General features: G+C 40.5%; 1 protein-coding gene across 3 annotated transcripts in view; it reads right to left on the reverse strand.

Moving 5' to 3' along the window:
* Window positions 1-7,791: 7,791 nt before the first annotated feature.
* TAB2 (TGF-beta activated kinase 1 (MAP3K7) binding protein 2) overlaps window positions 7,792-26,911 on the reverse strand; it is a 63,484-nt gene continuing 44,364 nt past the window's right edge. Inside the window, exons 1-6 of one of the 3 annotated variants that reach the window (XM_048936160.1) lie at window positions 25,217-26,892; window positions 23,529-25,038; window positions 15,625-15,785; window positions 14,913-15,006; window positions 13,589-13,669; window positions 9,941-12,020 (exon numbers count right to left, since the gene is read on the reverse strand). In XM_048936160.1, coding sequence (XP_048792117.1) covers window positions 11,875-12,020; window positions 13,589-13,669; window positions 14,913-15,006; window positions 15,625-15,785; window positions 23,529-24,918 — 1,872 coding nt within the window. In that variant the 5' untranslated portion in view covers window positions 24,919-25,038; window positions 25,217-26,892 and the 3' untranslated portion in view covers window positions 9,941-11,874. Of the gene's footprint in view, window positions 12,021-13,588; window positions 13,670-14,912; window positions 15,007-15,624; window positions 15,786-23,528; window positions 25,039-25,216; window positions 26,893-26,911 lie in introns of those variants that run through there. The other 2 variants (XM_048936158.1, XM_048936157.1) reach the window with 2 other exon arrangements.

Genomic DNA, 26,911 nt, shown 5'->3' on the forward strand with positions numbered 1-26,911 from the left:
CTTCACCACAACCCCCTTTCAGGCAGCTGCAGAACAATCCCAGCTCCTTCAGCTGCTCCCCTTAACAGTTGTGCTCCAGGTGCTTGAGAGCTTCATTGCCCTTCCCTGGACACGTTCCAGGGCCTCAATGTCTTTCTTGTAGTGAGGGGCACAAAACTGAGCATAGTCTCAAAGTGAGGCCTCACCAGCGCTGAGTACAAGGCATGATCACCTCCCTGCTCCTGCTGGCAACACTATTTCTGATACAAGCCACGATGCCATTGGCCTTCTTGGCCACCTGGGCACACTGCTGGCTCATGTTCAGCTGATCATTGATCAAGACCCCCAGCTCCTTCTCCTCTGCACAATCTTCCAGCCACTCTGCCGCTCAATGAGCTGCACCACTGCACTGACCTCTTGGCAAAATCGCTCAAAGCCAGGAGGGAAAAAAACAAAACAACTCCATGTTCACTGCTATCCCCCATGCTGCACAGATACCATGCACCCCCCACCTGCTGCCACCTCAGGCCCTGGTGCTCCATGCTCCTTCCTCCTCCTCCTCCTTCTCCTCCTCCCCCCAGAGCAGCCACTCACCATTCCTTACTGCACCACGTGCTCCTCCCTCTCACCTCCTGCTCTCCTTCCCCCCTCCTCCAGGTGTTCTCACCCCTTTTCTTCAGTCTTGGAAATTCCTGCTGTACCCTTTGCCGGATTCTGATCTGTCTTCTCCTAGCTTATATAGAGTTCAGCACCGTGGCTTTTTTGTTTTCTTCTTTAAACTTGGCATGGATATCCTCACCCTGGCAGAGGCATGATGTGCTCAAGCTGTTTTCCCATCCTGCCTTAAAACAATCCTATCAGCAAAAACTTTTTATGCATGGAGACAGAGATCCCATTCAACCCACATTTGCTTATGCTGACCTTACAGAGCTTTCTCTGAGGACAAATGGAGTGGTAGCGGAACCTCAGCCATCCTACATTTAACTGCAATAAATTCTAAAACTCACATATCCTTTGCCTGCAGATAGATAAGAATAGCTTAGGAGAACTGAGGACCAACCAACATTTGCTGTATAAGCTTCCAGGAAAAATGCAGGGGGAATGCAGAGGTTTTTACCACTTCAAATTGTAAATAGCAAAATATACTTCGTAACTAATACCATGTTCTGCAAGCTCACGGAAACCGAACACATAAATGCCATGATAGCTGGGCAGAAGCAGCCCATCTGACCATTGCTCCAAAAGCAGGGCTAAAGGGATTTTAGCAGGGAAACAAGCTTGAATGTGATTCGTTATTGCCAAAAAATACACAGCCATTGGCAGACAATTATAAATGTTACTCAAAACTATCATCGGAATGAGAAATACTGAGTTCTCCCTACAGGAGGTCCTGTTAGGGAGAGGCTGAAGGGAATACAGAAGCTTGTAAAAATGTTATTTCCAGCAGGGAAACATTCTCGGATAAGAACTTCAGCATCTGAACATCCCTTTGCTCATCATGCCTGGCTCTGTAATACATGACATGTGGTGGGTTTGGAGCCCTGTCTTCATTTAAAAAAGCAGATGGAAGATCTTTAAGCCTTTGGAGCATCTTTCTCAAGTTAGAAGGGGCACGTTTAAGCCTTGCAGTGGAGGAAAAAAGTTGTGGTCGTCAGTTTAACTGAAGTAAAAATAATAGAACAGAATCAAAAAAAAGGGCAGAGAATCAACACTCTACGTGAGCTTAAATAAAAGAAGGAAGCCGTATGCTGCAGTGATTACATCTGTTTACCTTTCATGCTGTTGCAAACGCAGCTGGAGGTGCTATCTGCGAGATGCTATTTAGGGCAGCATCCGCACTTGGATGTTCTGATGTTTGTATTTGTCCGATGGAACTCATGCATAACTGAGAGCCGCAGTACAAACAGAAGGAGGATGCGCCTAGGAACTGACGTCTGACGGGCGTACACCAACCGGCCCACAGTAAAACCGTCTCTGAGAGCACGATGGCCGGCTCCACCACCAGGTGTCGATGTGGAAGCGCCAGAAAAGCAGAGCCTGTGCTGGAGGGCTGACTGCCATCAGCTCGCCCCATCCATGCACCCAAATCCCACTGACAGACCCGTTCCTTATCGTCAGCCTGCAGTAGGCAAGACTGAAGCCAGCGTCCCATACTTGCTGCCTTTAGCTCCGGGAGAGCACTAGAAATCGCAGAAGGGCTGCTGCACAAACGTGGAGAGCCAAACTCGGGGTCATCCCAGGGACGGGGCGCAGGAATGGGGCACGGCACTCGATCCCCCCTCTGCTTTGCTCTGGCCCTGCTGGCTGTCCCGCTGACATCCACCGCGTGGGTTGGGTTTGTCTTGGCGGGCGCCCAGGTGCCGCTGCCAGGCTTCCCTCTTAGGGCAGCGCTGGGAGAGTCACGCCGGGTTAAGTTTAGAGTTCCAGGTTGGCACATTCTTAACGCAAGCCAAAAATAAGTGTGAATGGGGATCAATTTTATGAATTTGCTGAGCTGCCAATTATATTTTAAAGCTGAAATTTGAGACTAGGTTTGCCAATTGGGAAAGTATCATGGCCAACCCCTAGAAATTAATTAGGAAAACACTTTCTATTCGAGTCCAGAGGGCATTACCTTACAAACAGTACCTCCAAATTCTTTCCAGGTGGACATGGGACATTGCTGGTCAGGATGAGTACAGTGAATTTTAACTAATTAAGCTTATCATCTCACATATACGTGAATCAAAAGCTAAGAAGGATTTGACAAGCATTCCAGGTATGCAACTGTAAGGCAGAATTTGAGGGCATTGGGGAGGGGTGGGTAGCGGAGGGGCGGCCATGGGCACACAAAAAACCCTGCTTCTTCCAAAGCAGCTCAAAACTTCACTATTTTCTATCACATTCCTTCAATTCGTTCTTTCTGTGTACTCAGGGTAACAGGGTTACTCAGCTCCATGAGTGCACAAGGTAAGCTGGCTGTGCACCCAGGTCTCTGTAAAACTGAGACGTCAGCCCTGGGGCAGCCGGGCAGGGGCTGGAGCACAGTGCAGGCAGTATTACAGTTCTGCCTGAACCCTGCTGGCAGCATGGGCCTTCAGCTTCTCGCCTTGACCACAAGGACTACAGAGGTATTTATTTAATCCTAAACTTCAGATCCAGCAGGGAGCTTCCACAGCCTCCTGACTGCCCAGGGAGCAACAAGGGGAAGGAAGGGAAGGAAAAATCTATTTCCTTTATACACGAGCGGTAGCTGATGGTTTAGAGGATCCCACAGAAGACGCTGACTGATGATGGACAGAACAATCAGAACGAGCAACCAGATTAACACTACCTACCACTGATTTTTATCTTCAGCGTCTGCCCTGGTATGTTTTACTCGCTGGTTTGCTGTAAGTTTGCAGTTAAATGTCTTTGTTCCTTAAAAAAAGAAAGTAAATTAAACAAGGAAGAAAAAGGATTAGGCTACCGTAGCAACAGCAAAATCCAACTGTGCTGTACAGTGAACTACATCGCTGTTCTGAGATCTGGCTCAACACATACAGTCAAAATGCAGAAAATAATATATACATATTTGTCTTGAATGAATAAAATAATCTGAAAAATAATTCACGTGATTTTTATGTATTTATGCAACATTTGGCAACAATTTCCTTCTGGTCTCAGTTAAAAGCGCTGTTAGAAAGTGGCAGCTGTGACCAAGCAATAGAGCAGCACTAACCTCAGCATTGCAGTCACCCCACATGAGGCTGTGCCATTCCAGTGCCAAAACATAGAATTAATAGCTACAAAGAGAGCAAAAGTATGGTGGAATACAACTCTACACTAGTAATAAGGATGCTTCCAGCTGCAGTGATCCAGTCCCTGCTTCAAAACATGAATGGGGCATTGAACCTCTAGGCAGGTACTGTGGGAGCAAAATCTCACTCACAGTATGAGCTGAGTAAATCCAAACCCACCTTACAAGACTGAATGCATACAAGTCTATGGGGTCAGACGAGATGCATCCCAGTCTCCTGAAGGAAGTGGCTGACGTGGTTGCTGAGCCACTCTCAGTTATATATGAAAAAATGTGGCTGTTAAGTGAAGTCCCTCGTGATTGGAGAAAGGGAAACGTCACTCCCATTTTTAAGACAGAGAGAAAGGATGACCCAAGGAACTAAGGCCGGTGAACCTCACCTCTGTGCTTGGAAAGATCATGGAGTAGATCCTTCTGGAAGAGATGCTATAGCATATGCAAGATGAAGAGGTGATCCGAGACAGCCAGCACAGCACAGCTTCACCAAGCACAGATTGTGCCTGATCTATCTGATGGCCTTCTATGATGGAGTGACAACATCAGCAGACAAGGAAAAGGCAACTGATGCCATGTGCCCGTACTGCTGCAAGGCCTTTGATATGGTCCCAGCACATCTCACCTCTAAATATGAGAGACGTGGATGTGAAGATTGGACAAAGAACTGTTTGGACAGTTGCAGCCAGAGGGGTGGGGTCAATGGCTCTATATCCAGGTGGAGCCCAGTCATGAGTGGTGTCCTTCAGGGGTCCATCTTGGGACTGGTGCTCTTCAACGTCTTTATCAATGATGTAGACAGTGGGATTGAATACACCCTCAACAAGTCTGCAGATGACACCAAGCTGAGCAGTGCAGCTGATACAACAGAAGGAAGGGAAGCCATCCAGAGGGACCAGGACAGGTTTCAAAAGTGGGCCTATGTGAACATAATGAGGTTTAACAAGGCCAAGTGCAAGGTGCTGCACTTGAGTGGGAGCAATCTCAGGTATTTCTAAACTGGGAAAAGAAATCCTCAAGGACAGCCCTGCAGAGGAGTACTTGAGGTCCTTCTAGATTAAAAATATGAGCCAGCAGTGTGTGCCTGCAGCCTGGAATGCCAACAGCAACCTGGGCTGCATCAACAGAGGGGTGGCAGCAGAGTGAGGGAAATGATTGTCCCCTTCTGGTCTGCCCTCGCAAAGCCCTGTATGAAGTAGCCCTATCCAATCTTGGGACCCCCAGAACAAGAAAGCAGGTCTAGAGGAGGACCACAAAGATAAGCAGAGGGCTGGAGCACCTCTTCTATGAAGAAAGGTTGATGGAATTGGGCTTGCTTAGCCTGGAGAGAAGCTCCACGGAGGCCTCAGCACAGCATTCCAGTACTTGAGAGAAGCTTACATATAGGAGGACCAACATTTTACAGGGGTAGATAGTGATAGGACAAGGGGAAATGGCTTTAAACTCTTGGCCCTGGGTAGCTTGCAGCTCTGCTTCTTGTAGCCCAAACTCCCATTGCTGAAAGCGGACTTGAAGGGACAGAACTGGCCATGCCCTGCAGCACTTGGCTTCCTAGGTTCAAACAGCCTACAGAAATTTGATTTATAAATACTGAGCTCAGTAGAAAAAAAAAAAAAAAAGTTGGTAATCATTATTAAAGAGGGAAAGCATTTGTCATGTCCTTCATCTCAAAAAAATGCTCAACATGACATCTGTGCCAAAGGATTAAGAAATGTTTCTGAAGCCAACTGCTAAGCTGTGGTTTTTATTTTTGTGTTATTAAGCACAGCAGCATCTTAGTTACACTGGCACAGTACAAACCTGGAACACACAGCCGTATTTCTCGCAAACCTTAAGATTCAGGCACAGGGACGACATCCTTAAAGATCTGATTAACATGAAGGACAGTGGAAGAGGTATGCATCTCCAAATGCTTCCCCAGTCACAGGGGAATGGGCTTTGGAAACTGCAAAAATGAAGAAGGTGATCCTACAGCTGCTGAATGTTCAGACTGGGAGCTGAGGTAGGCAGCTCGGGTAGCCTCCCCCAGGCACACTGCCGAGTTTGCAGCACAGCCCTGAATTGCATCCAAGCTTCAAGTTCCCACCCCGCTCTGTGATAATGGTATCCAACAGCCTCTCTCTGTTACAAACTGTCAATGTGCAGAGCCTGGCTACCAACAAAGGATTGTTGCAGACAAAGCACTTCACAGGACAGTCACTTAATAATTGTGTCAGGCATCTGTCAGAAGATAGCCTTTTCTATCCTCACGTCTTATTTACTGACTTCTGGCCACAGAGAAGGAAAACACAGGAGAAAACAGAACACGTATACCAGCTTTAGTTCCAGACTTCACTGGGTGCACTGGATAACTGCAACAAAACACAGCGCACTTCCTGTGGGGTTGTTTGAATCTTTAATTAAAGAGGGAAAAAGGAGAGCTGAGAAGAGAGGCAAAGCTGGGGAACAGAGAAGAACAAAGCCATCCTGTCAGCAGAGGAGCATCTTCTGCGACCAGTGACTTAACAATATTGCTGAGATAAATAAGTGCCTGGCTGTGCATTGCTGTGGTGGCATTGCCACCTGAAGGATCCCCACAGTTTTTGTTAAGTATCATCTGTGATCGTTTCACTGCTTCTCCAAGTTTTCACTTTGTCTGGCACCAGGAAAAAGCCATTGTAACATAAAGACAAATAAGGAAAAAATGAGAAAGCACATTATTTTTAGGATGTCTTCACAGGTTACAGAGGAGGCAGAGACTCTACAGTGGTATCATAAATCTTCCAGCATGAAGCTCCAGACCTGTTACTGCTTCAGCTGCTCCAAAAGAAGGTTCTTCTCACAGCACTGTTTGCTTCCCCCTCATCTTCAAGTCCCTTTAGCCAAACTGCTTTGGCCAAATGCCTTGTACACAGGTAACAGTGACATCTGCACATCTGTTAGGTAAGAGGAAAGGAGCTCAGTGTTAAAAAGGTTTTGGGTGCTTCCCAACCAGACCAGGCTTCCCATTGCTTCTCAAGTAAAAATCACAAAAACGCACAGTATTCTGATGCTACTTTTCCTAACCCTACCACTATTCTGCTTATCTTATTTAATACTGCATTGTACGAGTCTGCAAAGAAACAGAAATTTTTTATGTTTCTATCAGAAACATATCTGGTCATGCAGCTGAAGACCATAACACACTGATCAATTCAATGAACCACATGGAAACAACGAATTCTCTCTCATGACTGGCTCCAATATGTGATAAAACCACTTACTACTACCAATGGATTTCTAAGGACAGCACTTCGTACCAAGAACACAGAAAGTCTTCACAGTCACACATATTAAGGTCCTGTTATTTACATCCTTTCCAACTCCGAGTTTATGGATTTACGCTCACCATATCTGAATGTGTGAATTAGTGGGGTGCAACCACCACTTGTTTTTGCATATTAAGAACAAAAGGGATGGCATTGATTATTACAACTCTTCCACACTGCCACCACATCTTTTCTCAACCCTGGATCTGAACAGTAAAAGGAACCTGAATTTAAGCAAAGCGCATCAGGCACAAGCTGGATGTGCTTACTGAATACTCAGTAAGAAAAAAACCCAACACATTAAAATGCTTCAATTTGTTACCAAGTTAACTACATCGAAATTGCATTGGCACTGCATTCCTGTAAACTGTGTGGAAAAACAGCACGACAATTTAAAACCATAACACAGTGCACATGCATTAAAAAAATGTAGAATTAGGTTTATCCAATCACCCCAAATGGCTCATTTGCGTACAATAAGCAAACACAGAGCGATACGCTATTTTTCTCCTAAAATTGCACTCGCATTCAATACGACAGTGATTTATTATTTTAAATAAGCTTGCACATGACATGCACTATGAACAGAACTACAGATTGGCTGAGGTGGGGAAGGGCCTCACGATCCATCTGGGCCAACCCCTGCTCAAGCAGGGACACCCAGAGCAGGGTGCCCAGGGTTGTGTCCAGGTGGGGTTTGGAGATCACCGAGGAGGAGACTCCAAGCCTCTCTGGGCAGCATGTCCAGTGCTCTGCCACCTGCATGGTGCACAAATGCTCCCTGGTGTTTGGCTGGAACTTCCTGTATTCCAGTTTGTGCCCACTGTCTCTTGCATTAGCACTGTGCACTGCTGAAAAGAGCCTGCCATGTCTATTACAGCATACACTGCAAAAGAATAAAGCTTAGTCATTAAACTATGTTTACATTGACATTTACATACACAGAAGTATTTCTTAGTGCCCTTCCTTCCTTCAAGGTGGTAGTATCTGAGTAACTGCTACAGAAGAAAGCACACCACTGGTACAGAATTGCTTGTCACAGAAAGCCAAATAAAGAACACTGAGAATTACATCAAAAATAAAAAATAAAAAAATAATCACATCATTCTCCATGTTCAGCATCAAGGGTTTTCTGTACCACCTAAGCTCATCATGGAGTCTGCAGTCCTCAAGTATTTCATACTAACAACTCCAGTTCTCTCATTCTTTGTAGCCTGCACAAACATGGACCTCAAGAGATATACTGGACTACATAAGAATCAAAAAGACTGTTCTTCAAAACTAGCACTTAAAGATACTCAAGTATAGTCAGGGTTGGAAAAAGGACTGCAATAATTATATTCTAAAAATGAATCAGAACTTTAACACTTGTGCTTTCCATTCAAGTTACAAGGAAAGGAATTTCAAAAAAAAACAAACAAAAGATAAAATAAGCCAAACAATTTCCTTGCTATCTGAAGCTAGAACCAAATATTAGTAAGAGTTGCCATGGCTCCACAAAAATTACTAAGAATCCAGTTCATTACAGCAAGATTTCTTCTATAATTTTAGCAATACTCTGATTTTGGAATACGGAATTATTTGTATTGAAAAGCATAGACACACACACACACACACACACACACATCCTCCTGCAGTATCTACCATCAACTCTTCCTTTAATTTGTGTCTGGGCTCCAACATACAAACAAGGTAGAGGAATATGATTCAAGAAATGTAACACTTAAAAGGATGCTTTCCTTAACATGGAAATGAGTTCTCTTTGGGCACCTACAATTTACAGTGAACATGTACAATTCAAGATCACAGAACTGGTTTGTAAACTCATACAGTTAAAACAGACCAGTGGCAATACTGATCACAGTTTCACAATCTCTAGGTGGGACAGAAATTACCAAATATTAATCCAAAACATAACCATACTCCTAAGCAACAGGACTCACTGGTGACTGCAGAATCTTCTGACTTACCTAGAAAGCTGTAACAGCATGAACTGAAATCCCTTCTACAGAACTGACATGACAGCAGCCCAGCTCATCTCAGTTTCACTGCCAGCATTACTGAAGTTATTCCAACGTTGAAGTTTGTCCCCAGCGATGAGCACTTCAGTCATGAAAAATAAATACGAGTATCTCTGAAAGTCAAGAAGCGTATTTCTCCCTTTCTGCTATGAAAGGGCATCCTCTATTTGTATTTAACAATTACACAGATCCCCGACAGAGAAATTACAGAAATGTAAAAGCACCAGGCAGTATCCAAGACAAACTACCGACACTCAGGAGATGAATTTAACCTTACTGCATTCAGTGTTTTATATTTATCTTCCAGGAAGAAAAGGAGAAAATTCAGCTGTGAAATCTAGTTCTGCTTCACCTTCAAAAAAATTTAGTCTTAAAATCCCACCCTTTTGTAACACAACAGTGCTATGTTGATATATTGATATCAATTTGAAGCAGGGTCCAATAGTATACGTGGCATGAAATACAGAAGGAACGCAACAACCATGAGGTAAAATTCTGTGTCTCAGGAAAGGACAAGTACCATACAAAGTCTCCCTCTAAATGGAGCAAGTGGAAGAGACGTGTCCAGGAACATTCCACGTCTATTACAATATACACTGCAACAAAATAAAGCTTAGACTTTAAACTATATTTACATTAATAGTGCACAGAAGTATTTCATACATTACCTTGGACAGTGTGGTTGCTCACTTTGAATTAGAAAACTATTTTTAGAAGTCATATACCCTTGAAGCATACTGAGTACATCTGCCATGTCCTCTCCTCCCATTGCAATGAATGGAGGCAAGGTACAAGCCAGAAGTTCATACGAAACCTGTGGTCATAAGAAATCATCTGATTTTTAATACTGTTAATACTTACTGCTCTGCTGAGCATTCTCTTGTTCCACAGCATGGAATAAGTAAACAAATCACAAAAACAAACATTAGAATATAATTTTTTTTTTTAATTTTTATAAATAACTTATCTGTTACAAAGACAGTTTACCCAGCTAAATCACAAAACCATCAACTCAAGATATCCAAATTAGGTTTTATTAATAAACAGGTAAAAACTGATTTGTCAATCTTCACATAGAACTGCAGATGAAGCTGAAAAACAAGGCCTCATTTTATAGACAAAATGCATTGAATGCAAGTGCTTTGGGTCTACTGCCTAATTACCTGGGATTGGCATTTTCTTCCCACATAAAAAAATGCAAAGCCTTCAAAACAAAGGCCTTTGTGTATTCACATAGATCACTTGTAAAATTCCTAATGAAAATGTCCACTGGCAAATGTTTACAGTGGGTGACAGTCTACTTTGTCTCTTGCTACATAGTTAGCACTCCCTCCAGCCTCACTTTAAGTGCTGCTACATAATCGTGTGCTGTCTTTCATACATACTGTAATTCCATTTTCTCCATCTGTTACGTACATTCCCGATCATGTGAATATTTTCCTTAAAAAAATAGATCATCAAAAAAAGAGATGCTTGAGGTTGCTTCAGTGTTCAAGTCTGTTTGATTTCTTTTTTCCAGCCTTTATTTCAGTTGTCCTAAATATTGCTATCCTTGTTTTCTATAAATATGAGACTTCACCACAAGTCATGTTTAGAAACTGGCTGCCAAAACAGGAAAGCATTTAAAGTTCTTGAACAAAGCTGTATGATGCTGCTGCTGTTGATTTGGCACTGTGTGTACTTCCCCAATGAATCTCTCTTCAGGAGTCTGCAAGATACCCAGCAGATGAAGCAAGCTTAAATCGGAAGCTGATCTGTTGGTGGGTTGAAAGTTTCTTAGTTTATTTCCTCACGCCAGACAAAATGCTACCTTGTGTCACCCACCGTAAAACTCAGTGTACAGAGTGAACTATATGCATAACTCTTCCAACTTTTCCTGCACTTTTACCACGCTGCATCTGCAGGTCTTCACAGATCATCAGCATTTACAAGAGCAATGTACAGAATGAGCAGAGGAAAGCTATTTTGTGCATAGTTTCTTATTAATGCTCTTATTTTAAGGCATTGTTTCTCTCAGATAAAAGCTTAAAAAAAGGGACATGATCGTGCTTAATCACTTAAAGGGAAAAAAAAAAGAAAGTTAACAAAAAGACTATTACACTATACATACAGAAGTACAAGAAAATAATAAAGGTGAAGAAAAGAAATCACTTAAAGCAGGCTCTAGAGCTATGTACAGTAGGAAAAGCTTTGGGGTATTTCACTGTGTGTATTGTACAGACAACGCATGCAGTTTTTCCTTTTCATCTTTAGCTGTGATCGTACTGATTTCTGGCTTCACAGAGATGTTTTCAGGGAAGACAAGGCAAAGAGTACCACTGGTTTGTGAAGTTCCTCCCTTTATCAAAGGCACTATGTGGCAGCAAACAGTTTAAACAGTTAAACCTTGTTCCTTTTAAATTTCCTCTGTGCATGTAGTGTTTCACTGAAAGCTCTGAAAACAAAAATGCGAGCACTCTATTCCTTTCCCCTGTCAAAATTCAGTAGTGACATCGGGGCAGAGAAGAGGATGGGCAACACCCAAGCACTGAACACGGTGTGTGCTACTGGGATATGGTAATACTGTACATGGTTTAGGCAGCTGGCAACTGAGTCTTTCAGCAGATTACCTTCCAGCCGATGAATTTCAACTGCCTGTGACACAACACTGAGGCATTACTAGCTCTGTGGGCTGACATTTAACATTACAAAACACCATCTCACCACGCCTTCAATTTTACAAAATCCTACACATAAATGCTTTTTCTGCCCCCAATGACTGGATAGTTCCTTGCATGTTTGCTGTGGTTTTACAGAAGATAACGGGCCTGTTGGCTCAGAAATGCCTGGGCATTTCGCACTGTTCACAGCGATTTAAGGCTGGATGATTTAAAAAAGTACAGGCAGTACAACTCCACTGAGCTCCCTCATCTTCATCTGCGTCTGGAACAGTCTTTGGTGTTTTCACAATGGACCTCTGATCTGTGATATGGGAGAGATAAGACAAACAGTTACTGACTAACAACAGCACGGAAAGAATTTTGAGATGACGATTTCAATAACTGAGAACCATCTTGTTCCTCCAAAAGCTGCAGTTATTACTAGCAACAGAAGTAGCTTTTAATCACCCTCTTGACTACATCTTGACTGTAAATCAGTCAAATGGTACAAAGCGAGCTACACAAAACTTTGAGCAGCCCCCCTTGGGCTCAAAGCTACTGCATGAGATGAAATTTAGAATCACAGGGAACAAATATCAGCATAGTGAATCATGCAAAAGATTAAGTCTGAAGTATATGAACAATGATGTGAACCAGGAACTCTGTAGCCTTCTCATGTATTTAACATTTTGCCTCCAGAATGAACGTCAGCAACTCTCCCCAAACCAGAAAGGCAGTCAGATACACAAAAGAAAAATCAAAGCCCAGCTTTGATTGTATTTTTGAATTCCAATACAAATGTTAACAACTACTAATGGAAAACTAATTTTCATTTCTGTCTACAGTAGGTTGGTGGGTGGAAAAAAAGCAACAGCTTTTAGATTTATTCACTGTAGAGGGAACTACACAAAACAGTTGACAAAACTGATACTTTCTGTACTTTCTGACATTCTTCATGCTCCAACTATAAAAACAGCACATCTTAAAGGACCGTGTGTGCATTTATTTTTGCTCCGTTTTTCATCAGCAGCCTAGATAATGGAGCACTAAAAACAAACTTCTAAAACATGAAGAGCAGTAGCAGTCTGGAAGAGCTGCACAGAATTTAAAGGATAAAAGAAAAATGAACTTCAGTAGGCCATTCTGAAAGAGAATTCTCTTCAGAAGAGATTCTGTGGTGAAAGTTACTGCACGCCATGACCATTCAGAAACACACAATATACAGAAAACTTCACCTGCACAGAACAACTGCACAGAAACAGTCATGGATTAATTATTCCATCTGGTGGTCTTTTTAGGTCACACTATGATGCTGTTACAAAATTTCACTCTTTGCTTTATGTAACACACGAGAGCTAATTCTGCTTTATGTGATGTCCCACTAGGGCAAAAAAAAAAAAATCACATGCAAAAATTCAAGGGGAAGTAGAATGTCCAAGATGAATAAGTTCCAGAATATTGACTGCACTATTAGTAACATCCCTCTTTTCTTCAGCTACTTAAGGCCATTACGTAAATTGTGCAAGCGCAAGGAAATCCTCCAGTCTAAGTAACTGAGTTACTGTAATAAGTAACTTCACCAAGGACAGTGACCAAAACCACTCCTCACCAAGGACAATGACAAAGTAATCTGAGTTTCACTCTTGCATCTTACGTTCATTTCTAAAAAGATGGATGTTTCCATTCAACTATCTTGCAACTATTAGCCATCTTTAAGCACATCTCATTTAATACACTTCTTTTTCCTGAATACGAATAGCAAAAACTGTATACTTTTGAAGAAATCATCTGTTTCACAGTCAATATTTAATCTGGAATCACGGGAAAGACCTTAGTACTAGATGCAAACCAGACATTAGCAGAAAAAAACAAATTTTAGTAATACAATACCTTTGGGTTTTGGTGGCACCGGACCAAGAAATCCAATATTATCATAAAAATTATGAATAGCACTGGGATTAAAATGTGGTCCTAAAAATAATAAAAAAAAAGAAGAAAATAATGTGCAACTATTTTTAAAACACACTTGGGTACAAAAGCAAATTTTTTTGTTTTTTTTCCAGTAGTTATCATTGAGCTTATCTTTCATATCAAGGTGTCAGCGTGGACCTGCATGAGATATCTGTAGCATCAACAATACACAAAGTCACTAAAATAAGCAATATAAGAATGTCAGAAACAAAATTCAGGAGTCCACACTTGCACAGCCTGGTTCTTAGCTAACTGCCCAATCTCTTTAAACTATTACTTTCCCCCATTCTTACAAGATTTTATAACTATTAACTTATAATTATTTAACTGCATTTTATTTGTAAATTTTACCTAATTTTCATAAATTCTAACTGCACTGAAGATATGTATGACCTATGCATTATGTCCTGGACAGCTTTTTACTTTCTCCTTATGTGCAGGTGCTCTGCCTAAAGGAGAACTCCCACGGCTCATGACTGAGCTGATCAAACAGCTTGCCAGTGTTGAAAGCAGAAAGCACCAGTCCCTTCTCTCTCACTGCCTCATTCCTCCTTTCCCGTCTCTCCCTTGCACCAGCTGCAGATGTTTCCAGTAATCCCAATTTCTTTCCTTTCCCCCCCGGGTTAGAGTGCAGTATTAGCTCTGTGAAGGGTCTACAGGTAAAGCACAGTAGTGCTCTACACACTGACAAGAACGGGGAGCAAGGAGAGACGGAGACATTGTGTTGGCAGCAATTAACTGTCTCAGTTGTCTCAGTTTCTCCTTCATGACCAAAGGCTGTGTCTCTGTAGACAGAAAGTTGAAGGAGGAGAGCACAGTGTTACAAAGGTATTTTGTTTGTTAATGCTGAATACAAGACAGAAATGCAAGACAAGAAATGACATGTAGGTATGACTACACCATTTAGAATACTTTTCCCCTCGTCTTTGATATTCAAGTGATCAAAGAGCTTTTTTTCCCCAGTATTTTTTAAACAAATGGCATCACAATTCTCTCTTTGGAGAGAATTAAGGGATAGGAACAACCACAGGATTAGGAAAATCATATAGCTGACAGAACAAAAGGCTTAGAACACAGTTACTTTCATAGTTCCACTTAAATTAAAATGATTTTGCAAACAGCGCATACACTGATGACACAGTGCATGTATTTTTAACACAGCCACTTCTGATACATGCAGACAGCGAAAGGAGAAAGTAAAATTAACAATGACACTTGTTGACGTACTAAGAACATACTGTACCTCTTGCTTGAAAAAGATCAATCTCTTTGGTTAGGCAATCTATGTCTATCTGCAGCTGTCTGTTACAACTTCTTAACTGTTGCATTTCTTCCAGCTGAAAAAATAAATCTGCTTGTTAGACTAAGTGCCCCCATTTATTATCAGTTATCATTCACACATAGGTAGTCATTTCAGAAGTGAAGATAAAAGAATTTTCCCTTATTGTTTCATTTGTCCAAGCATAAGCTTTGACAAAGCTTTCAGACCCACTGAACTCTCCTCTCATCAGACTTCAGAGCTGACTGAACAAACTCCAGATTGTGGTTAGAACACAGCCAATGGTCCACCAGATCAATGGCCATCTTCTGGACTGAAAACCGGTGCGTTATCAGTTTTCTTTTGAGATTAGTATATGCATGAAAACAATGCTCTGTGGACAGCCATATGAGCATTAAGTAATCTAAGCCTTTAGGTGACCATTCCTTTAAAAACATCAGGAAGGACCACCAGGTGCAAATCTTTTGTGACTCTGAAAGCAGCAGCAACTGGTGAACTGAAAGGCTGATGGCTAAATAATACATTTAGACTCTGCACTACACTGTTCACCTGTTTAATTCTAGGTATGCTACCTACTGCTAATATATTGCCAACATACGAGCAGCTATTCCTTTAATTTGCTGTAACAGCCCATGCTTGTGGTTTAGGCTCATAGCCTACAGCCGTTTCAACTTACTGATGGAATTTGGGAAACAGAATTCGATCTTTTCAGCCGCCTTCGTGTCAGATTATTCTCCATTTCATTGACCTCTGATTTTAGTTTATCCAACTTTTTCTTTTGAATCTCAAGTTCTCGTTGAAGTCGCTCCATCCTGGCCTTCTGATGTATCAGTAAAGCTGCAATACATAAAGTCTCATTTTATCTACTTTATTATCCCTTCTTGTGACAACATCAGATAAAGATGAAAGCTAGTATTCCTTTGGGAAAATACAGACAAACTTTCTACAGATTCTTTTTCCATTCTCCTCGCAAGAAAGCCTCTGCCAGAAGAAAAAACACATTGCATTTTGCAAAACAGCATAAATCAATCACAGACAACAAGTAAATACAGTGAGAAAGTCATATAACGTAACAGAAGATCATGCAAAATCTAGCTGTAATCTGCAAAAGTCTTTTTTTAATAATCCAGCAAAACTATGAGAAGAGCTTTCAGAAGTTAATAAACATTTCCTTGCATCGTGTTTTGCCTGCTCACGTAAAAGAGATGGCATGATGTAGACTTCAGAGACAGCTGCATGACAGAGCACTATGGTAGGTAAGAAATGAAATTTTTCATTTTGTTGCTATTTGGACTGGAACACAATCCAGTATTCTTTTCATAGCAGGAGACATCAAGTGAAACCAAAACAGAAAGTACTACAGGCGATACTGCTGGTAAACATCAGCTATATTTATCACGGAGGCTGGACTGTGAGTTATTTCATCTCCCAACCATTAGCTCAGCTTCTAATTTCTCTTACTGCTTACTATTCATAAATTAAGTGGCATACGAAGACTTGATTTATAGACAACCAAGTTAGCATTTAAACCAGATCTTTTTAAACGCAAAGAACATAAGTAGAACAAGCAATTGAATACATACAATTTAAAGAGTTTATTTCATTAAAGATAGATATACTGCAAAGTATCACCACGTGAGCAGACAACGCTGCTCAAAGGAATAGTGCACTTTCAGTACAGGTGAAAGAAGGATTTCATTAAATAAACCCAATCATTTCAACTGCTGCATAGTTATTCATCAATTAAATTATTAAATATAGGTACTTCTATAGCACTTTAGAAATGAATGAGAAATAGCAATAACAAAGTACTAAAAAAAGACAGAAATCTTCCTCAGAAACAACCTGTTTAAACAAGACTGGCTGAAACGCAAAATTTAATGAATCTATGGTAGCAATAAGGTCAAAGCACTCCTAATTTGGTTGGCTAGGTTTCCTGAGCAGTACCATCACTGGGGAAAAAAAAGAAAAAAAAAAAAGCATATAAAAAAAGATGAAACTTTTCTCATTTTCAGCAGGTAGAACTGTCCTTCACTGCAACTCCTGCCATTTCATTCACACATCATGCTTGGTCTTTCCTCAGAAGGAGGAACTGTGTCAAACTATTTTTGTACAGTTAAAGAACCACAAGGCTGCACCCAGACTCAGTCCAGGTTTTTGAGTTACATGTTTAAAAGATAATGAAATGACAGAACTGTAAAGGTTTCTACCTTTTGATTTTGTTCAATTTAGAATTGTTTATATAAAGACATCCATTTATTTGTGATAGCCACTATCCATGCTACAACAGAAGGTGCAGCTATGCTCTTCTGGAGCATAAAAGTGCAGCAACCAAAACTCCAAGACGTAGATTTTTGTTGAATCGTCAGGGAATCATCAGTTAAGTAGTCTCAAAGGACAGCCTCCCCAGTTGAACAGCATTTTATGAATAATTATGAATTATGAAGAACTTTTATTCTATTTATGATCTCCAGGAGCTAGAAAAATAGCTGCAGTGATAAAGAAAGGAAATCGAAGACTACTTTGCCCCTATTCTTGCAAAGAAATCACAAAGCCTTCTTCCTTCCAGGCTTATTTTTCCACTTTTAGACAAGACTCTTCTAATTTCACTGCCTTAGTATTACTGTTGAATCAACTCCTTGAAGGCCAAGTTACTGGTATGTGACCTACAGTAACACAGCTGCGAGCTACCAAGCAGATGTGGAACTCCTCAGATGTGTCCAACTACAGATGCAGGCCGTCAGCAGCAATAATGCTGGATGTGGAAGGTGAGAAAGAGCATTATCAGAGTGCCTCCAGGACACAGACACACTCATGAGTATGACCACAAATAAGAGCAACTCTTTGAAGGGCTTTTTTCCCTCTTGTAGAGGGAAAGCAAACAACTCATTTCAATATTCTCCAACATCTTTGGTTTAGAAATTCAGCTGTCATTATGGAATGGCAAGGGGCAGAAAGGACTGATGGATGCCCCACAGCATTTTCATTTGCTCTCCTAGCATCTCTGCCACTATTTTACTATTTTAAGTCCCAACAGATTTTAAACACACTCGTTGTAAAATTTATATTACTATTAAAGAAAAATAATTATTTGACACTGCAGTGCTAAACATTTTCTATTAAAAATAACTTGGATAAGGAACTGACAAGACATTGGTTCAAGTGGTGGATTTTATATAGAATGTAGCGATTTTGAATAAATATTAACTTGGCAGCTGTAGAAAAATAATGAGGTGACAAAATCCACCCACCTCCTCAGTACTTACTAATAAAGAGCAGCAAGTAAGTAATCAGCCCCCCCTAGCGTTGATCAGAGCAACTGAAAATGTTAACAGAAAACTATAAAGTGCACCTCTGACAAAACTACGTAGGGTCATTCCAGCCTAAAGCTTCCTATCAGTAACACTACTTGATAGAGCAAGTTCTCAGCCACAAAACACTCTCTTTCAACAGTCACCACCATTAGCTATGCATTTTCACCAGCCATGAGCAAGAGCCTGCATGCCACGCTTGTAACAATCTGCACACCAGTGGAGGTGACCCACTGCCACTGTCACCAGTGTTGAAACCTCACTGTGCTCACATTCAGTCTGGTTTCCAGAAATTTTGAGCAAGCATGATGAATGTCAATGGGTGCCATTTTTCCTGTTTGGAGGGATTCAATGAGACACCATTTATACATACTTCTATGTCAGATGCCAACTTGTCAGACTGCCCCTCTGCTGCCATCTGTCACACGGCAACAAAATGCAATGGAATATTGGCGGGAAGGTTCAATCTCTACTGCCATACCACCAACATCCACCTCCGGTGTTACGGGCCAACATAATAAAATAGGAGCCATTACTTTTAGAGCAGTCCTCACACAATTCAGGTAATAGCTCTAGTGCAGACATTTAATGGCCTACTCTTGATAATCTTGTGTTACTTGCAGGAAAGAAATTCTACCTGTGTGGGCAGCACTGGCACATCACAGTTTACTCTCTATAGGCTAATTGCAATACAAGCCAGAAAGGCTCAGGCTTGCGCTTTATATTCAGACATCCTTAAAACTAAGCTACTTACTGTAATCACCCTATTACGAGAAATATAAAAACTTCCTCCTTGTCTCACTGTTAGTGTACCACAGTTTGAACAGTTCTGATGACCAGTTTTTTCATTGGGTGGAAACAGGATACTGTGCACCTTCAGCTTTTTTCAGTTTCTGCATTCTACGCTCAGCTGACTGGAAAGAGCAGTTCACTTCAGTTCTCCGGCAGATGCGCACTTCAATGTCAAAGGAAACAGTGGCACTTAACCACGAAACAGCTGCAAACCACTGTAATTACAGGAAGCAAGAAACTGTGCAGGACAGAAGGTCACTGCTGCTATACCAGAGACCCATTCTAACAGGTACCGAATGCAACTTGTGAATTTGAATTTTAAACAAACACCGTTTATGTGTTTCTAACATAAAAGCTAATCCAGGAACACAGTGATTTCACCCTACTCTACAGATCTATGAATTTTCAGACTCAGGATTTCTTGGTGAAATTTGGAGGAAAGTGGAGTTCTGGTAATGCAGTTACTCTGCATCAATAGAACAGTGACATTTTTAAGAATGCTGTTTGTGCATATTTTCAAAATCCACATTTTAAACTCTAGGAAATTCCATCATTTACTATGCAAATTCAACAGTTTTGTTTGTTTCCCCCTTCCAACACTCTTTTCACTTTTTGTTTGTGCTCCATTTAGTGTATATGCCTGATACACAGAACCAAATATAAGGCTGTCTATTTTCCTATCTCACATCATGCAACTAACTGGAGGCCTCTTGGAGCTGGGGCATAGCTGTATCACTCAAATCTTTTATTTCTGAACATCTGTGAGGCCTGGTTAAGACTTTAAGTTTCTTTCCTGCAGCTTCTCTTTCTTTTGAAACCTTTAAAAACTTTGAGAAACAAAAAGGAGAACTGTGCAAAACGTCAAGTTACTAACTAGTTTTGCAATCAGTATATTTACATTAAATCACGGTGTCAAATAAATGCTAAATAAATGTATATCCACATAATGATCTGTACCTGCTACAGGTAAGTCTGTTCACTATGCAGCATACCAGCCCCTCTCAAAGTTGGAAGATAAAAATGACAGAAATGTCAGTCAAAAGCCAAGCAGTAGTGAACTAAGGGACTTAGTTAAAATGGACTTAAAGCAAACTCACTAGCAGGAAAACACTAAACTGAAAATTTTATTCCAAGATTAATGTATTTTCTTCATAGCACAGCTGCCTGCCCATTATACAGGCTGGATGCTCTGCAGAGAATAAGGAATTACTAATAAATGTTTAGCCTCATTATTCAACATAAGACTATGTGCACAGTGACTGCACGTAATACAAAAACACTTCTAAGTACCAAATTTTTAGTGTCTAACCAAATTTCACCTTTTCATCCATAGGGCACTTTACATAATATATTGAAACCTCAGTTAAGTATATTAGTAAAATTATACTGTGCATTGGAATATCTTCATTAATGGGCATTGATACTCCTGTATAGAGAACAGTAAGTGATGAGCATAAAAATTTATCTTTGCTTGGCTTTTCAGCATGCTCCTAGTAAGATTTTTTCTAGCATTATTAATATTATTGACTTCACTTGTGGATGGCTTGACGTCTTGCCGTCAGCATTTCCATGAGTAAGTCCACAGGATTTCAAACTGGAATTCCAAAAAACAAGGAACATACAATTAGCAACTGCTTCTGAAATGCCTGCCGACTGTGACTTTCTTGACATCACCAAGCCAGCTGCAGAGATATATAACTTAGTATTCCAGGCTAACAGTGAATGTCTTTACTACATCAGTTTGATCTAACTATTACCCTACTCCTTTTCACATTGCACAACCTTTAGTTCTGGCAGCAAGCTAAACAAAAATCTGCAGTAAACTTCTACTACCCACAGAGACTTACTGGAGAGAACAGCAGAGAAACCACAGCAAAAAAACAGAAATGGAATCAAGAAGACTGGAATGCCTACACACACTGTAACTGAAAGAAAGCTCCGCAGATAACCTTTGCTCTGAAATGTTTTCATTTCTGGATGTTTGGATTCATGACTTTGTAACTCTGTATGAACACGTAATGATACTTCTCTTGTATGCATTTTTAAAGTCCTCCCTCAACAAAAACCTGGAAAGAAACTTAATCATGGAAAATCGACCTTCCTGTGGGTCATCAACGGGGTTTAGATTTTTCAGATTTACAGAATGAGAACCCGCCACTTTATTCCAAGGAATTAACTGCTGCTTACAGATAAACTACCAGGCAGACAAGCTCTGTGCTTTATCAGAGAGCTCCACGGCCAACTGCTGCCACAACAGTACTCCGGACTCCCAGTATCTGCCCTCGGTTCTCAATGAGCAGAGAATTCTCTCACAGACAGAGGTCATTCTGCTCTATACTGGTTAGACTTGAGCTCTTTATATCCTATGCTACTACTGCCCACCTGAAATCCTTGTCCCAGACTGTGCTTCCCTTCTTGAGGATAACTGTTTCATCCTCCCTGAAATTCATCCTCAACCTGAAATTCTGGTATTTTACCATCCTAGTCAAGGACATATTTCCGTCTGAGAGGAAATCAAAACGATGAATAATCCTGTCATCATCAAATCCCTCTGCTTTTTATCTAAGAAAGTACAGTGGCAGGCATTACTTGCAGACAGGTCCAACATCTTATGTTCTCCTGTGCTTATGAATCCATTTCACTGGAACAAAGTGAAAGAGATCTCCTTTGACACCAAACCAGCTCTACTTTCCACATTCCTCCTATCCTTAGCCAGGTTTAGTTCTCCCTGCCAAGATATGGAGCATTCTGGGCAGAAATGGAAAAGCTGATGAAAATGCATTTTTTCTCTAATCATAGCCAGAGAAACGACTCATCTGTTTTGGCTAAAATTAAAGTGAGACAAGCACCTAGGTGTCTGCACACTTGCTAAACTAGATGCAGCTTAGAACATGCCCCTCACAATGGAAAGCATGAAGTAATTCAGATCACATTTAGTATGCTTAAAAAAAAAAACAAAACAAAACCGCAATACCACCACATCATTACAATAAGAAAAAAAAACACCTGACCACCTCTGAGTAAACGATCTAGGTCTAGCAGTACTAAGTAGGTCTTCTGGAAATCAAGGTCATAGCAATAAGTCAAGTCACACACTTCTCAACTTTCAAAAGATTAAATCGTTAACAGAAAATAAAAAATACTGCAGGAGAAATAGAGCAAGATAATGCCAGAAATCCCAAACATTCCTGAATACAGAGAATTTGGGAAACAGAGTGCACTTTATATGAACTACTGAATGGACTACACAAAATGAAGGTATTTCTCCAAAGTCAGCATGGAGACAAAAGCTAAACCAGCCCACATCATGCATCTGATCTAAAAACTGTATCTGTCTTGGCCTCAAGAACAGCTGGGCCCCACAAAAGCTATGTGCCATTCAAAACTTCTGAATTCTGGGCTTTGCAAGTCTGCCTCAACTTGATAAATTGGATATTGATATCTACTAGCCTATAGAGACTGTGCAGAAGTCAGGCTCTTACCAACAATACAACTGCATCCAAAAGACGTGCATAAGCTATAATCACTTTCAAATTAACTTTATTACTAGTGTACCCCAGATGTGCACCATCCTTCCAGTGTCCTAATCAACGTACTTATACAAGAAGTATACTCTGAAGAATATTTAGAGTGTTCAAAGAACAAACCAGCTTTTTAACGCTGAGTTGTTGCTAACTCTGAAATGTACCAATAAACTGAAAAGAGAAATTATTTTGACCATCTACGCTGAACACTGCATAAAGATCCTAACATCTATTCAACAACTTCATAGAAAAGCCCACAACAGGGTTAATAAACCATCAGGATGGTAATAAAAGTGTGAAAAAATATGAAAATGGAAAAAAAAAAAGGTTTTAAACTGGGTTACTGTATCACATTTAAGTTTTATCCTTTAAAATAACAACCTTTGGGTATGGTACTCTTTTTCATATTTTAACAACATAAGAGAAGTATAAAGACTTTCAGCATTTTATTGTCAAGCACCCATTAGGAAACAGAGGCAAACACTTTGTCCCGCTAACTGCTTTAGAAGACTGCTTTTCTTGCTTCTTAAATAACATTGACAAAAAGAAAAAAAAGAAAATTGTATCAAATGGAAACGGCATCTCAACTGATCCAAATGTCTGCCAGTAGACTTTTAACTTTAAATCATTAGGATGAATAAAACAAGCTTAGATGTTTCCTTCAGAACAACATAAAAGTGAAGACACTGTGACTCCACTTCATTGAACAGATAACATATCTTCTTAAGACAAATGAGAATTATCTTCAAATATTCAGTGACATGTCTCTGCCATAAAAAGAAATCTATGACTTGCTTATAAACCTTTTTTGTTTATTCAGGAAATACTCAAGAATGCTAGAGTTGAAGATAACATTAATATCACAAAGTTTATCAACTGTTTCACGCTCTGTAGATTACATACTGAATTGACAATCTGGTTGAAATCTTTACTACTTATATTAAGAATATTACCTTGCGTGTAGGCAGCATCATCAGATCCCATACTCAATTTTCGTGCATCACTGATCCTATCCACATGTGCTAAAACAGGGTCAGTAAGATGCTGGATACCCTCTGGTTCAACATAGTGATCAGGAAGGTTTAGAAGGTTTGTAGGTTCAAAGGTTGGGGAGACTACCCCTGGGGAAACTGCAGGGGGCTTATTTGGAGAAACTGTAATTTTAAAAGTATATTTTGTGTTAGGCTGCGTAACAACCACTCGAGGAGAGGTTGCAGTGGTGCTGTTGCCCACTGCTCGACTCTTGGGTGGATGGTGATGAATAAATGCAGGACCCATGCTTACTTGACCAGACATATTCCTAGAAGTGGCAGATACTCCAGGATTTGTCGATATGAAAAGCGTGGGCTGGTTCCGCACAAGTTGATCATCTCCTGCGGTGGCATTTGCTGAAATGTAGACCTTAGGCTGACCACGTGTGATCACTTCATCAGTATTTGGAGGACTGGCCGATATGTAAACAGTGGGCTGACTTCTACTTAATGTCTGGCTGTTGAGGGAAGAGGGAGTAGTGGAGGTGCGAGGGCCAGTTGAACGCAACTTAGAAGAACTATTTCTCTGTGGTGGTTCAAGTTTGATTTCAATTTGGTTTTTGCGAGGTCCTGTGGATATATTCTGAATGTTGTATTGGCTATGAGCAGAGGATTGTGAGCTACCAGATGAATGAATCATAGGTGCTTGTGGAGTAGTAGGAGAACTGATAGGCATATAGACATGAGAAGTCTGGTGGCCTTGCTGATTTGGCTGCGTTGAGTGTTGCGATGAGGTATGTGGCGTGGTATTGGATGTAGGAAGAGTAGTCCAAGGACTTGGCTGCGAAGGCTGGTAGACTTGCTGAGGATGCATAGGATTAAACTGAGATGCCCAGCCTGCCTGCTGCTGTGTCTGTCGAGCTGTACCACTAGGAGCTGTGATATAAGGCCTAATATAGATAGAATTTCCCTGTGGACTGTTAAGTACAGGAGGAGGTACACCATGTATGTGCAAAGACGTAGGGGTATTGCGGCCAGGCTGAATATTTGGGGCTAAGGTTACCATGATTGGGTTGAATCTGGGTGTTTGTTGAGACAAGTTAGATACTCCTTTGCTGCCTAGGTGAAATCCAAGATGTTGCCCCGGATTAGAAGCACTAACTGTATTACCCATTCCAAAGACATTAAATCCTTGTGGAACCTGCGCAGGTGCAGTCTGTGGTTCCTGCTGAAATAGTTCATTGTTGGGCTGCTTGGTTTGAAGGTGTCCATCGCTAACGCTGTGAGCTAGAGTCCTACTTCCATTCATTCTTCCATCTCTTCCATGGTGATACACGTTCTGTGACTGCAAATCCAAATTAAGAGATGTCATGTGATTTCGTAGTCCAGGAATCGTAGAATCATCCGAGAAACTTAGGTCTCCTTCACCATAGAGATATTTTGTGCTCTCCTGAGACAGAACTGCACAACAGGCATCCAAATTATTGTTATTCTATAAAAGACAGATGAAAGTTTGACGTTACTGATAAAATACTGTTATGGTTAGATAAATATAGGCACAAAACCATCAGTGAAAAGTTAACAATGTAGCATCAAATGGAAAGCTTTAGGTGGTTGGCCAGCATAGCAACTACAAACATACACACAAAGGGCTTGCATGTGAAGCTTACTATTTTGAGAACTGCAACTCAGTCACTGGAATCAAGAACAGAGGTCTGCACTGCTGCTGAAGCAATGACAGTGACATCTTGAATCTTGATAAGCTAACTTGGTACAGTATGATACACAGTGATTGCATACTTTTGCTACTCCCTCTGAATTTCAGAATAATCTTCACCAATGACCACATCTCTGGCTTGAGAAGAAAATGACAGAAAGAACAGACTCACAGTACCTACATGTGTACAGTACTGGCAAACAACTTAAAATCAAATTACATGTTTACTTAAAAAAAAAACAACAACCTTTTGCAAACACTTCAATACCAGTTATGCAGTAACTCCTGCTGAAAATGAAAGCTAAATCGTATGCAGAGAAGAAACATGCAGACCAAAGAAGTTGTACAGGAGCATATGACTTCAGAAGCAACGTAAAAATTCAGTTTATGCACATACAGCATACGATCACTTTCTTGCAAGTTGAAAATATTAATGAAAACCCAGGGGCCATTTAAACCACTGTTTGAAAAGCTCTTAAATACTTACATTTGTATAAGATTACTTTATAAAACCTGTAATAAAGAAACTTTAAAAACACCACCTAGCTAATTTGCTTTTTTAAGAACGTATCAGAAGGAAACTAACTGCTAATCCTAGTTCTGTATTTCCACACATTTAATAATACTGTATCAGATCTCCATAACTGTTTCCCTACATAAGGGCCTTGCTAAAAGAACCTACGTGTGCTGGTGGCATAATTTCAGAACGCTGTGCTCTGTCCGTACAATTTCCTGTACACTCCTCCCTCCAGTCCTCACCTCAATAATAAGTTAATGCTTTCAGCCAGAAAAACTCTTGTTAAGGCACAGATGTTGTAAAAACAAAGTAGGTGTCAAATTCATCCAAACACACTGAACACCAGTTACCAAAAGGAAGAAAAATGATCAAGGAAAATATTGTACATGCCAAGTAGTAACATTATCATATAGTTAAAGAACACACAAGCAAGAGAAAGTGTTCCATGCTACAAGCTTTGCAGCAAGTTATTTTTGTTAAACTAGTAGATAGTAGCTCCTTCAGCAAGGTAAGGGCTCGGACAGAGTTGTGCAGTCAAAGCAAGCCTGTCTCTATCTGAAAAAAATTACTGAAGGAAAAAACAAAATAACAGAAGTGGGAGAGGGAGGACAAGCTAAACTCTACCCACAAAACCAAAACTATGTGTTGATACAGGCCAGATGAAGTTCTGAACTCTTAATTAATACTTAAAAAACAAAACAAACAAACAAAAAAACTGAGAACCAATCCAAACAACAAAAAAGCTTTAAAAAAAAAAATCACAAAAAATACGGGGTTTCCTAACGGCCATCTAACTAGCCAGTCACATAACAGAAATGTTGCAGAAATGTCTTGAGATGAAAGTGGGTCAAATGACATAATGGGTCTAGATTGGAATAAGCACAAGAGGACAAAGTAATCAAATAACGTTAGTAGTGAAGAAAGGAATCAAACTAAGAAGGAACAGTGGGTAAGAAAATACAGTAACGGTAGCCTTGTATTCATTGCAAAGAAGAAAAGGGAGCCAGAAACGGGACAGGATGCCATAGAAAAACAAGCTAAGAAATCTTAAAGATTTTGCATGAACTTCAGTGAATGAAAATTATTAACAGAAAGGCAAAAAAAAAAAAAAAAAAAAATTAAAAAATCAAA

The sequence above is a fragment of the Lagopus muta genome, chromosome 2 (genome assembly GCF_023343835.1).
Source record: "Lagopus muta isolate bLagMut1 chromosome 2, bLagMut1 primary, whole genome shotgun sequence".
Lineage (NCBI taxonomy): Eukaryota > Metazoa > Chordata > Aves > Galliformes > Phasianidae > Lagopus > Lagopus muta.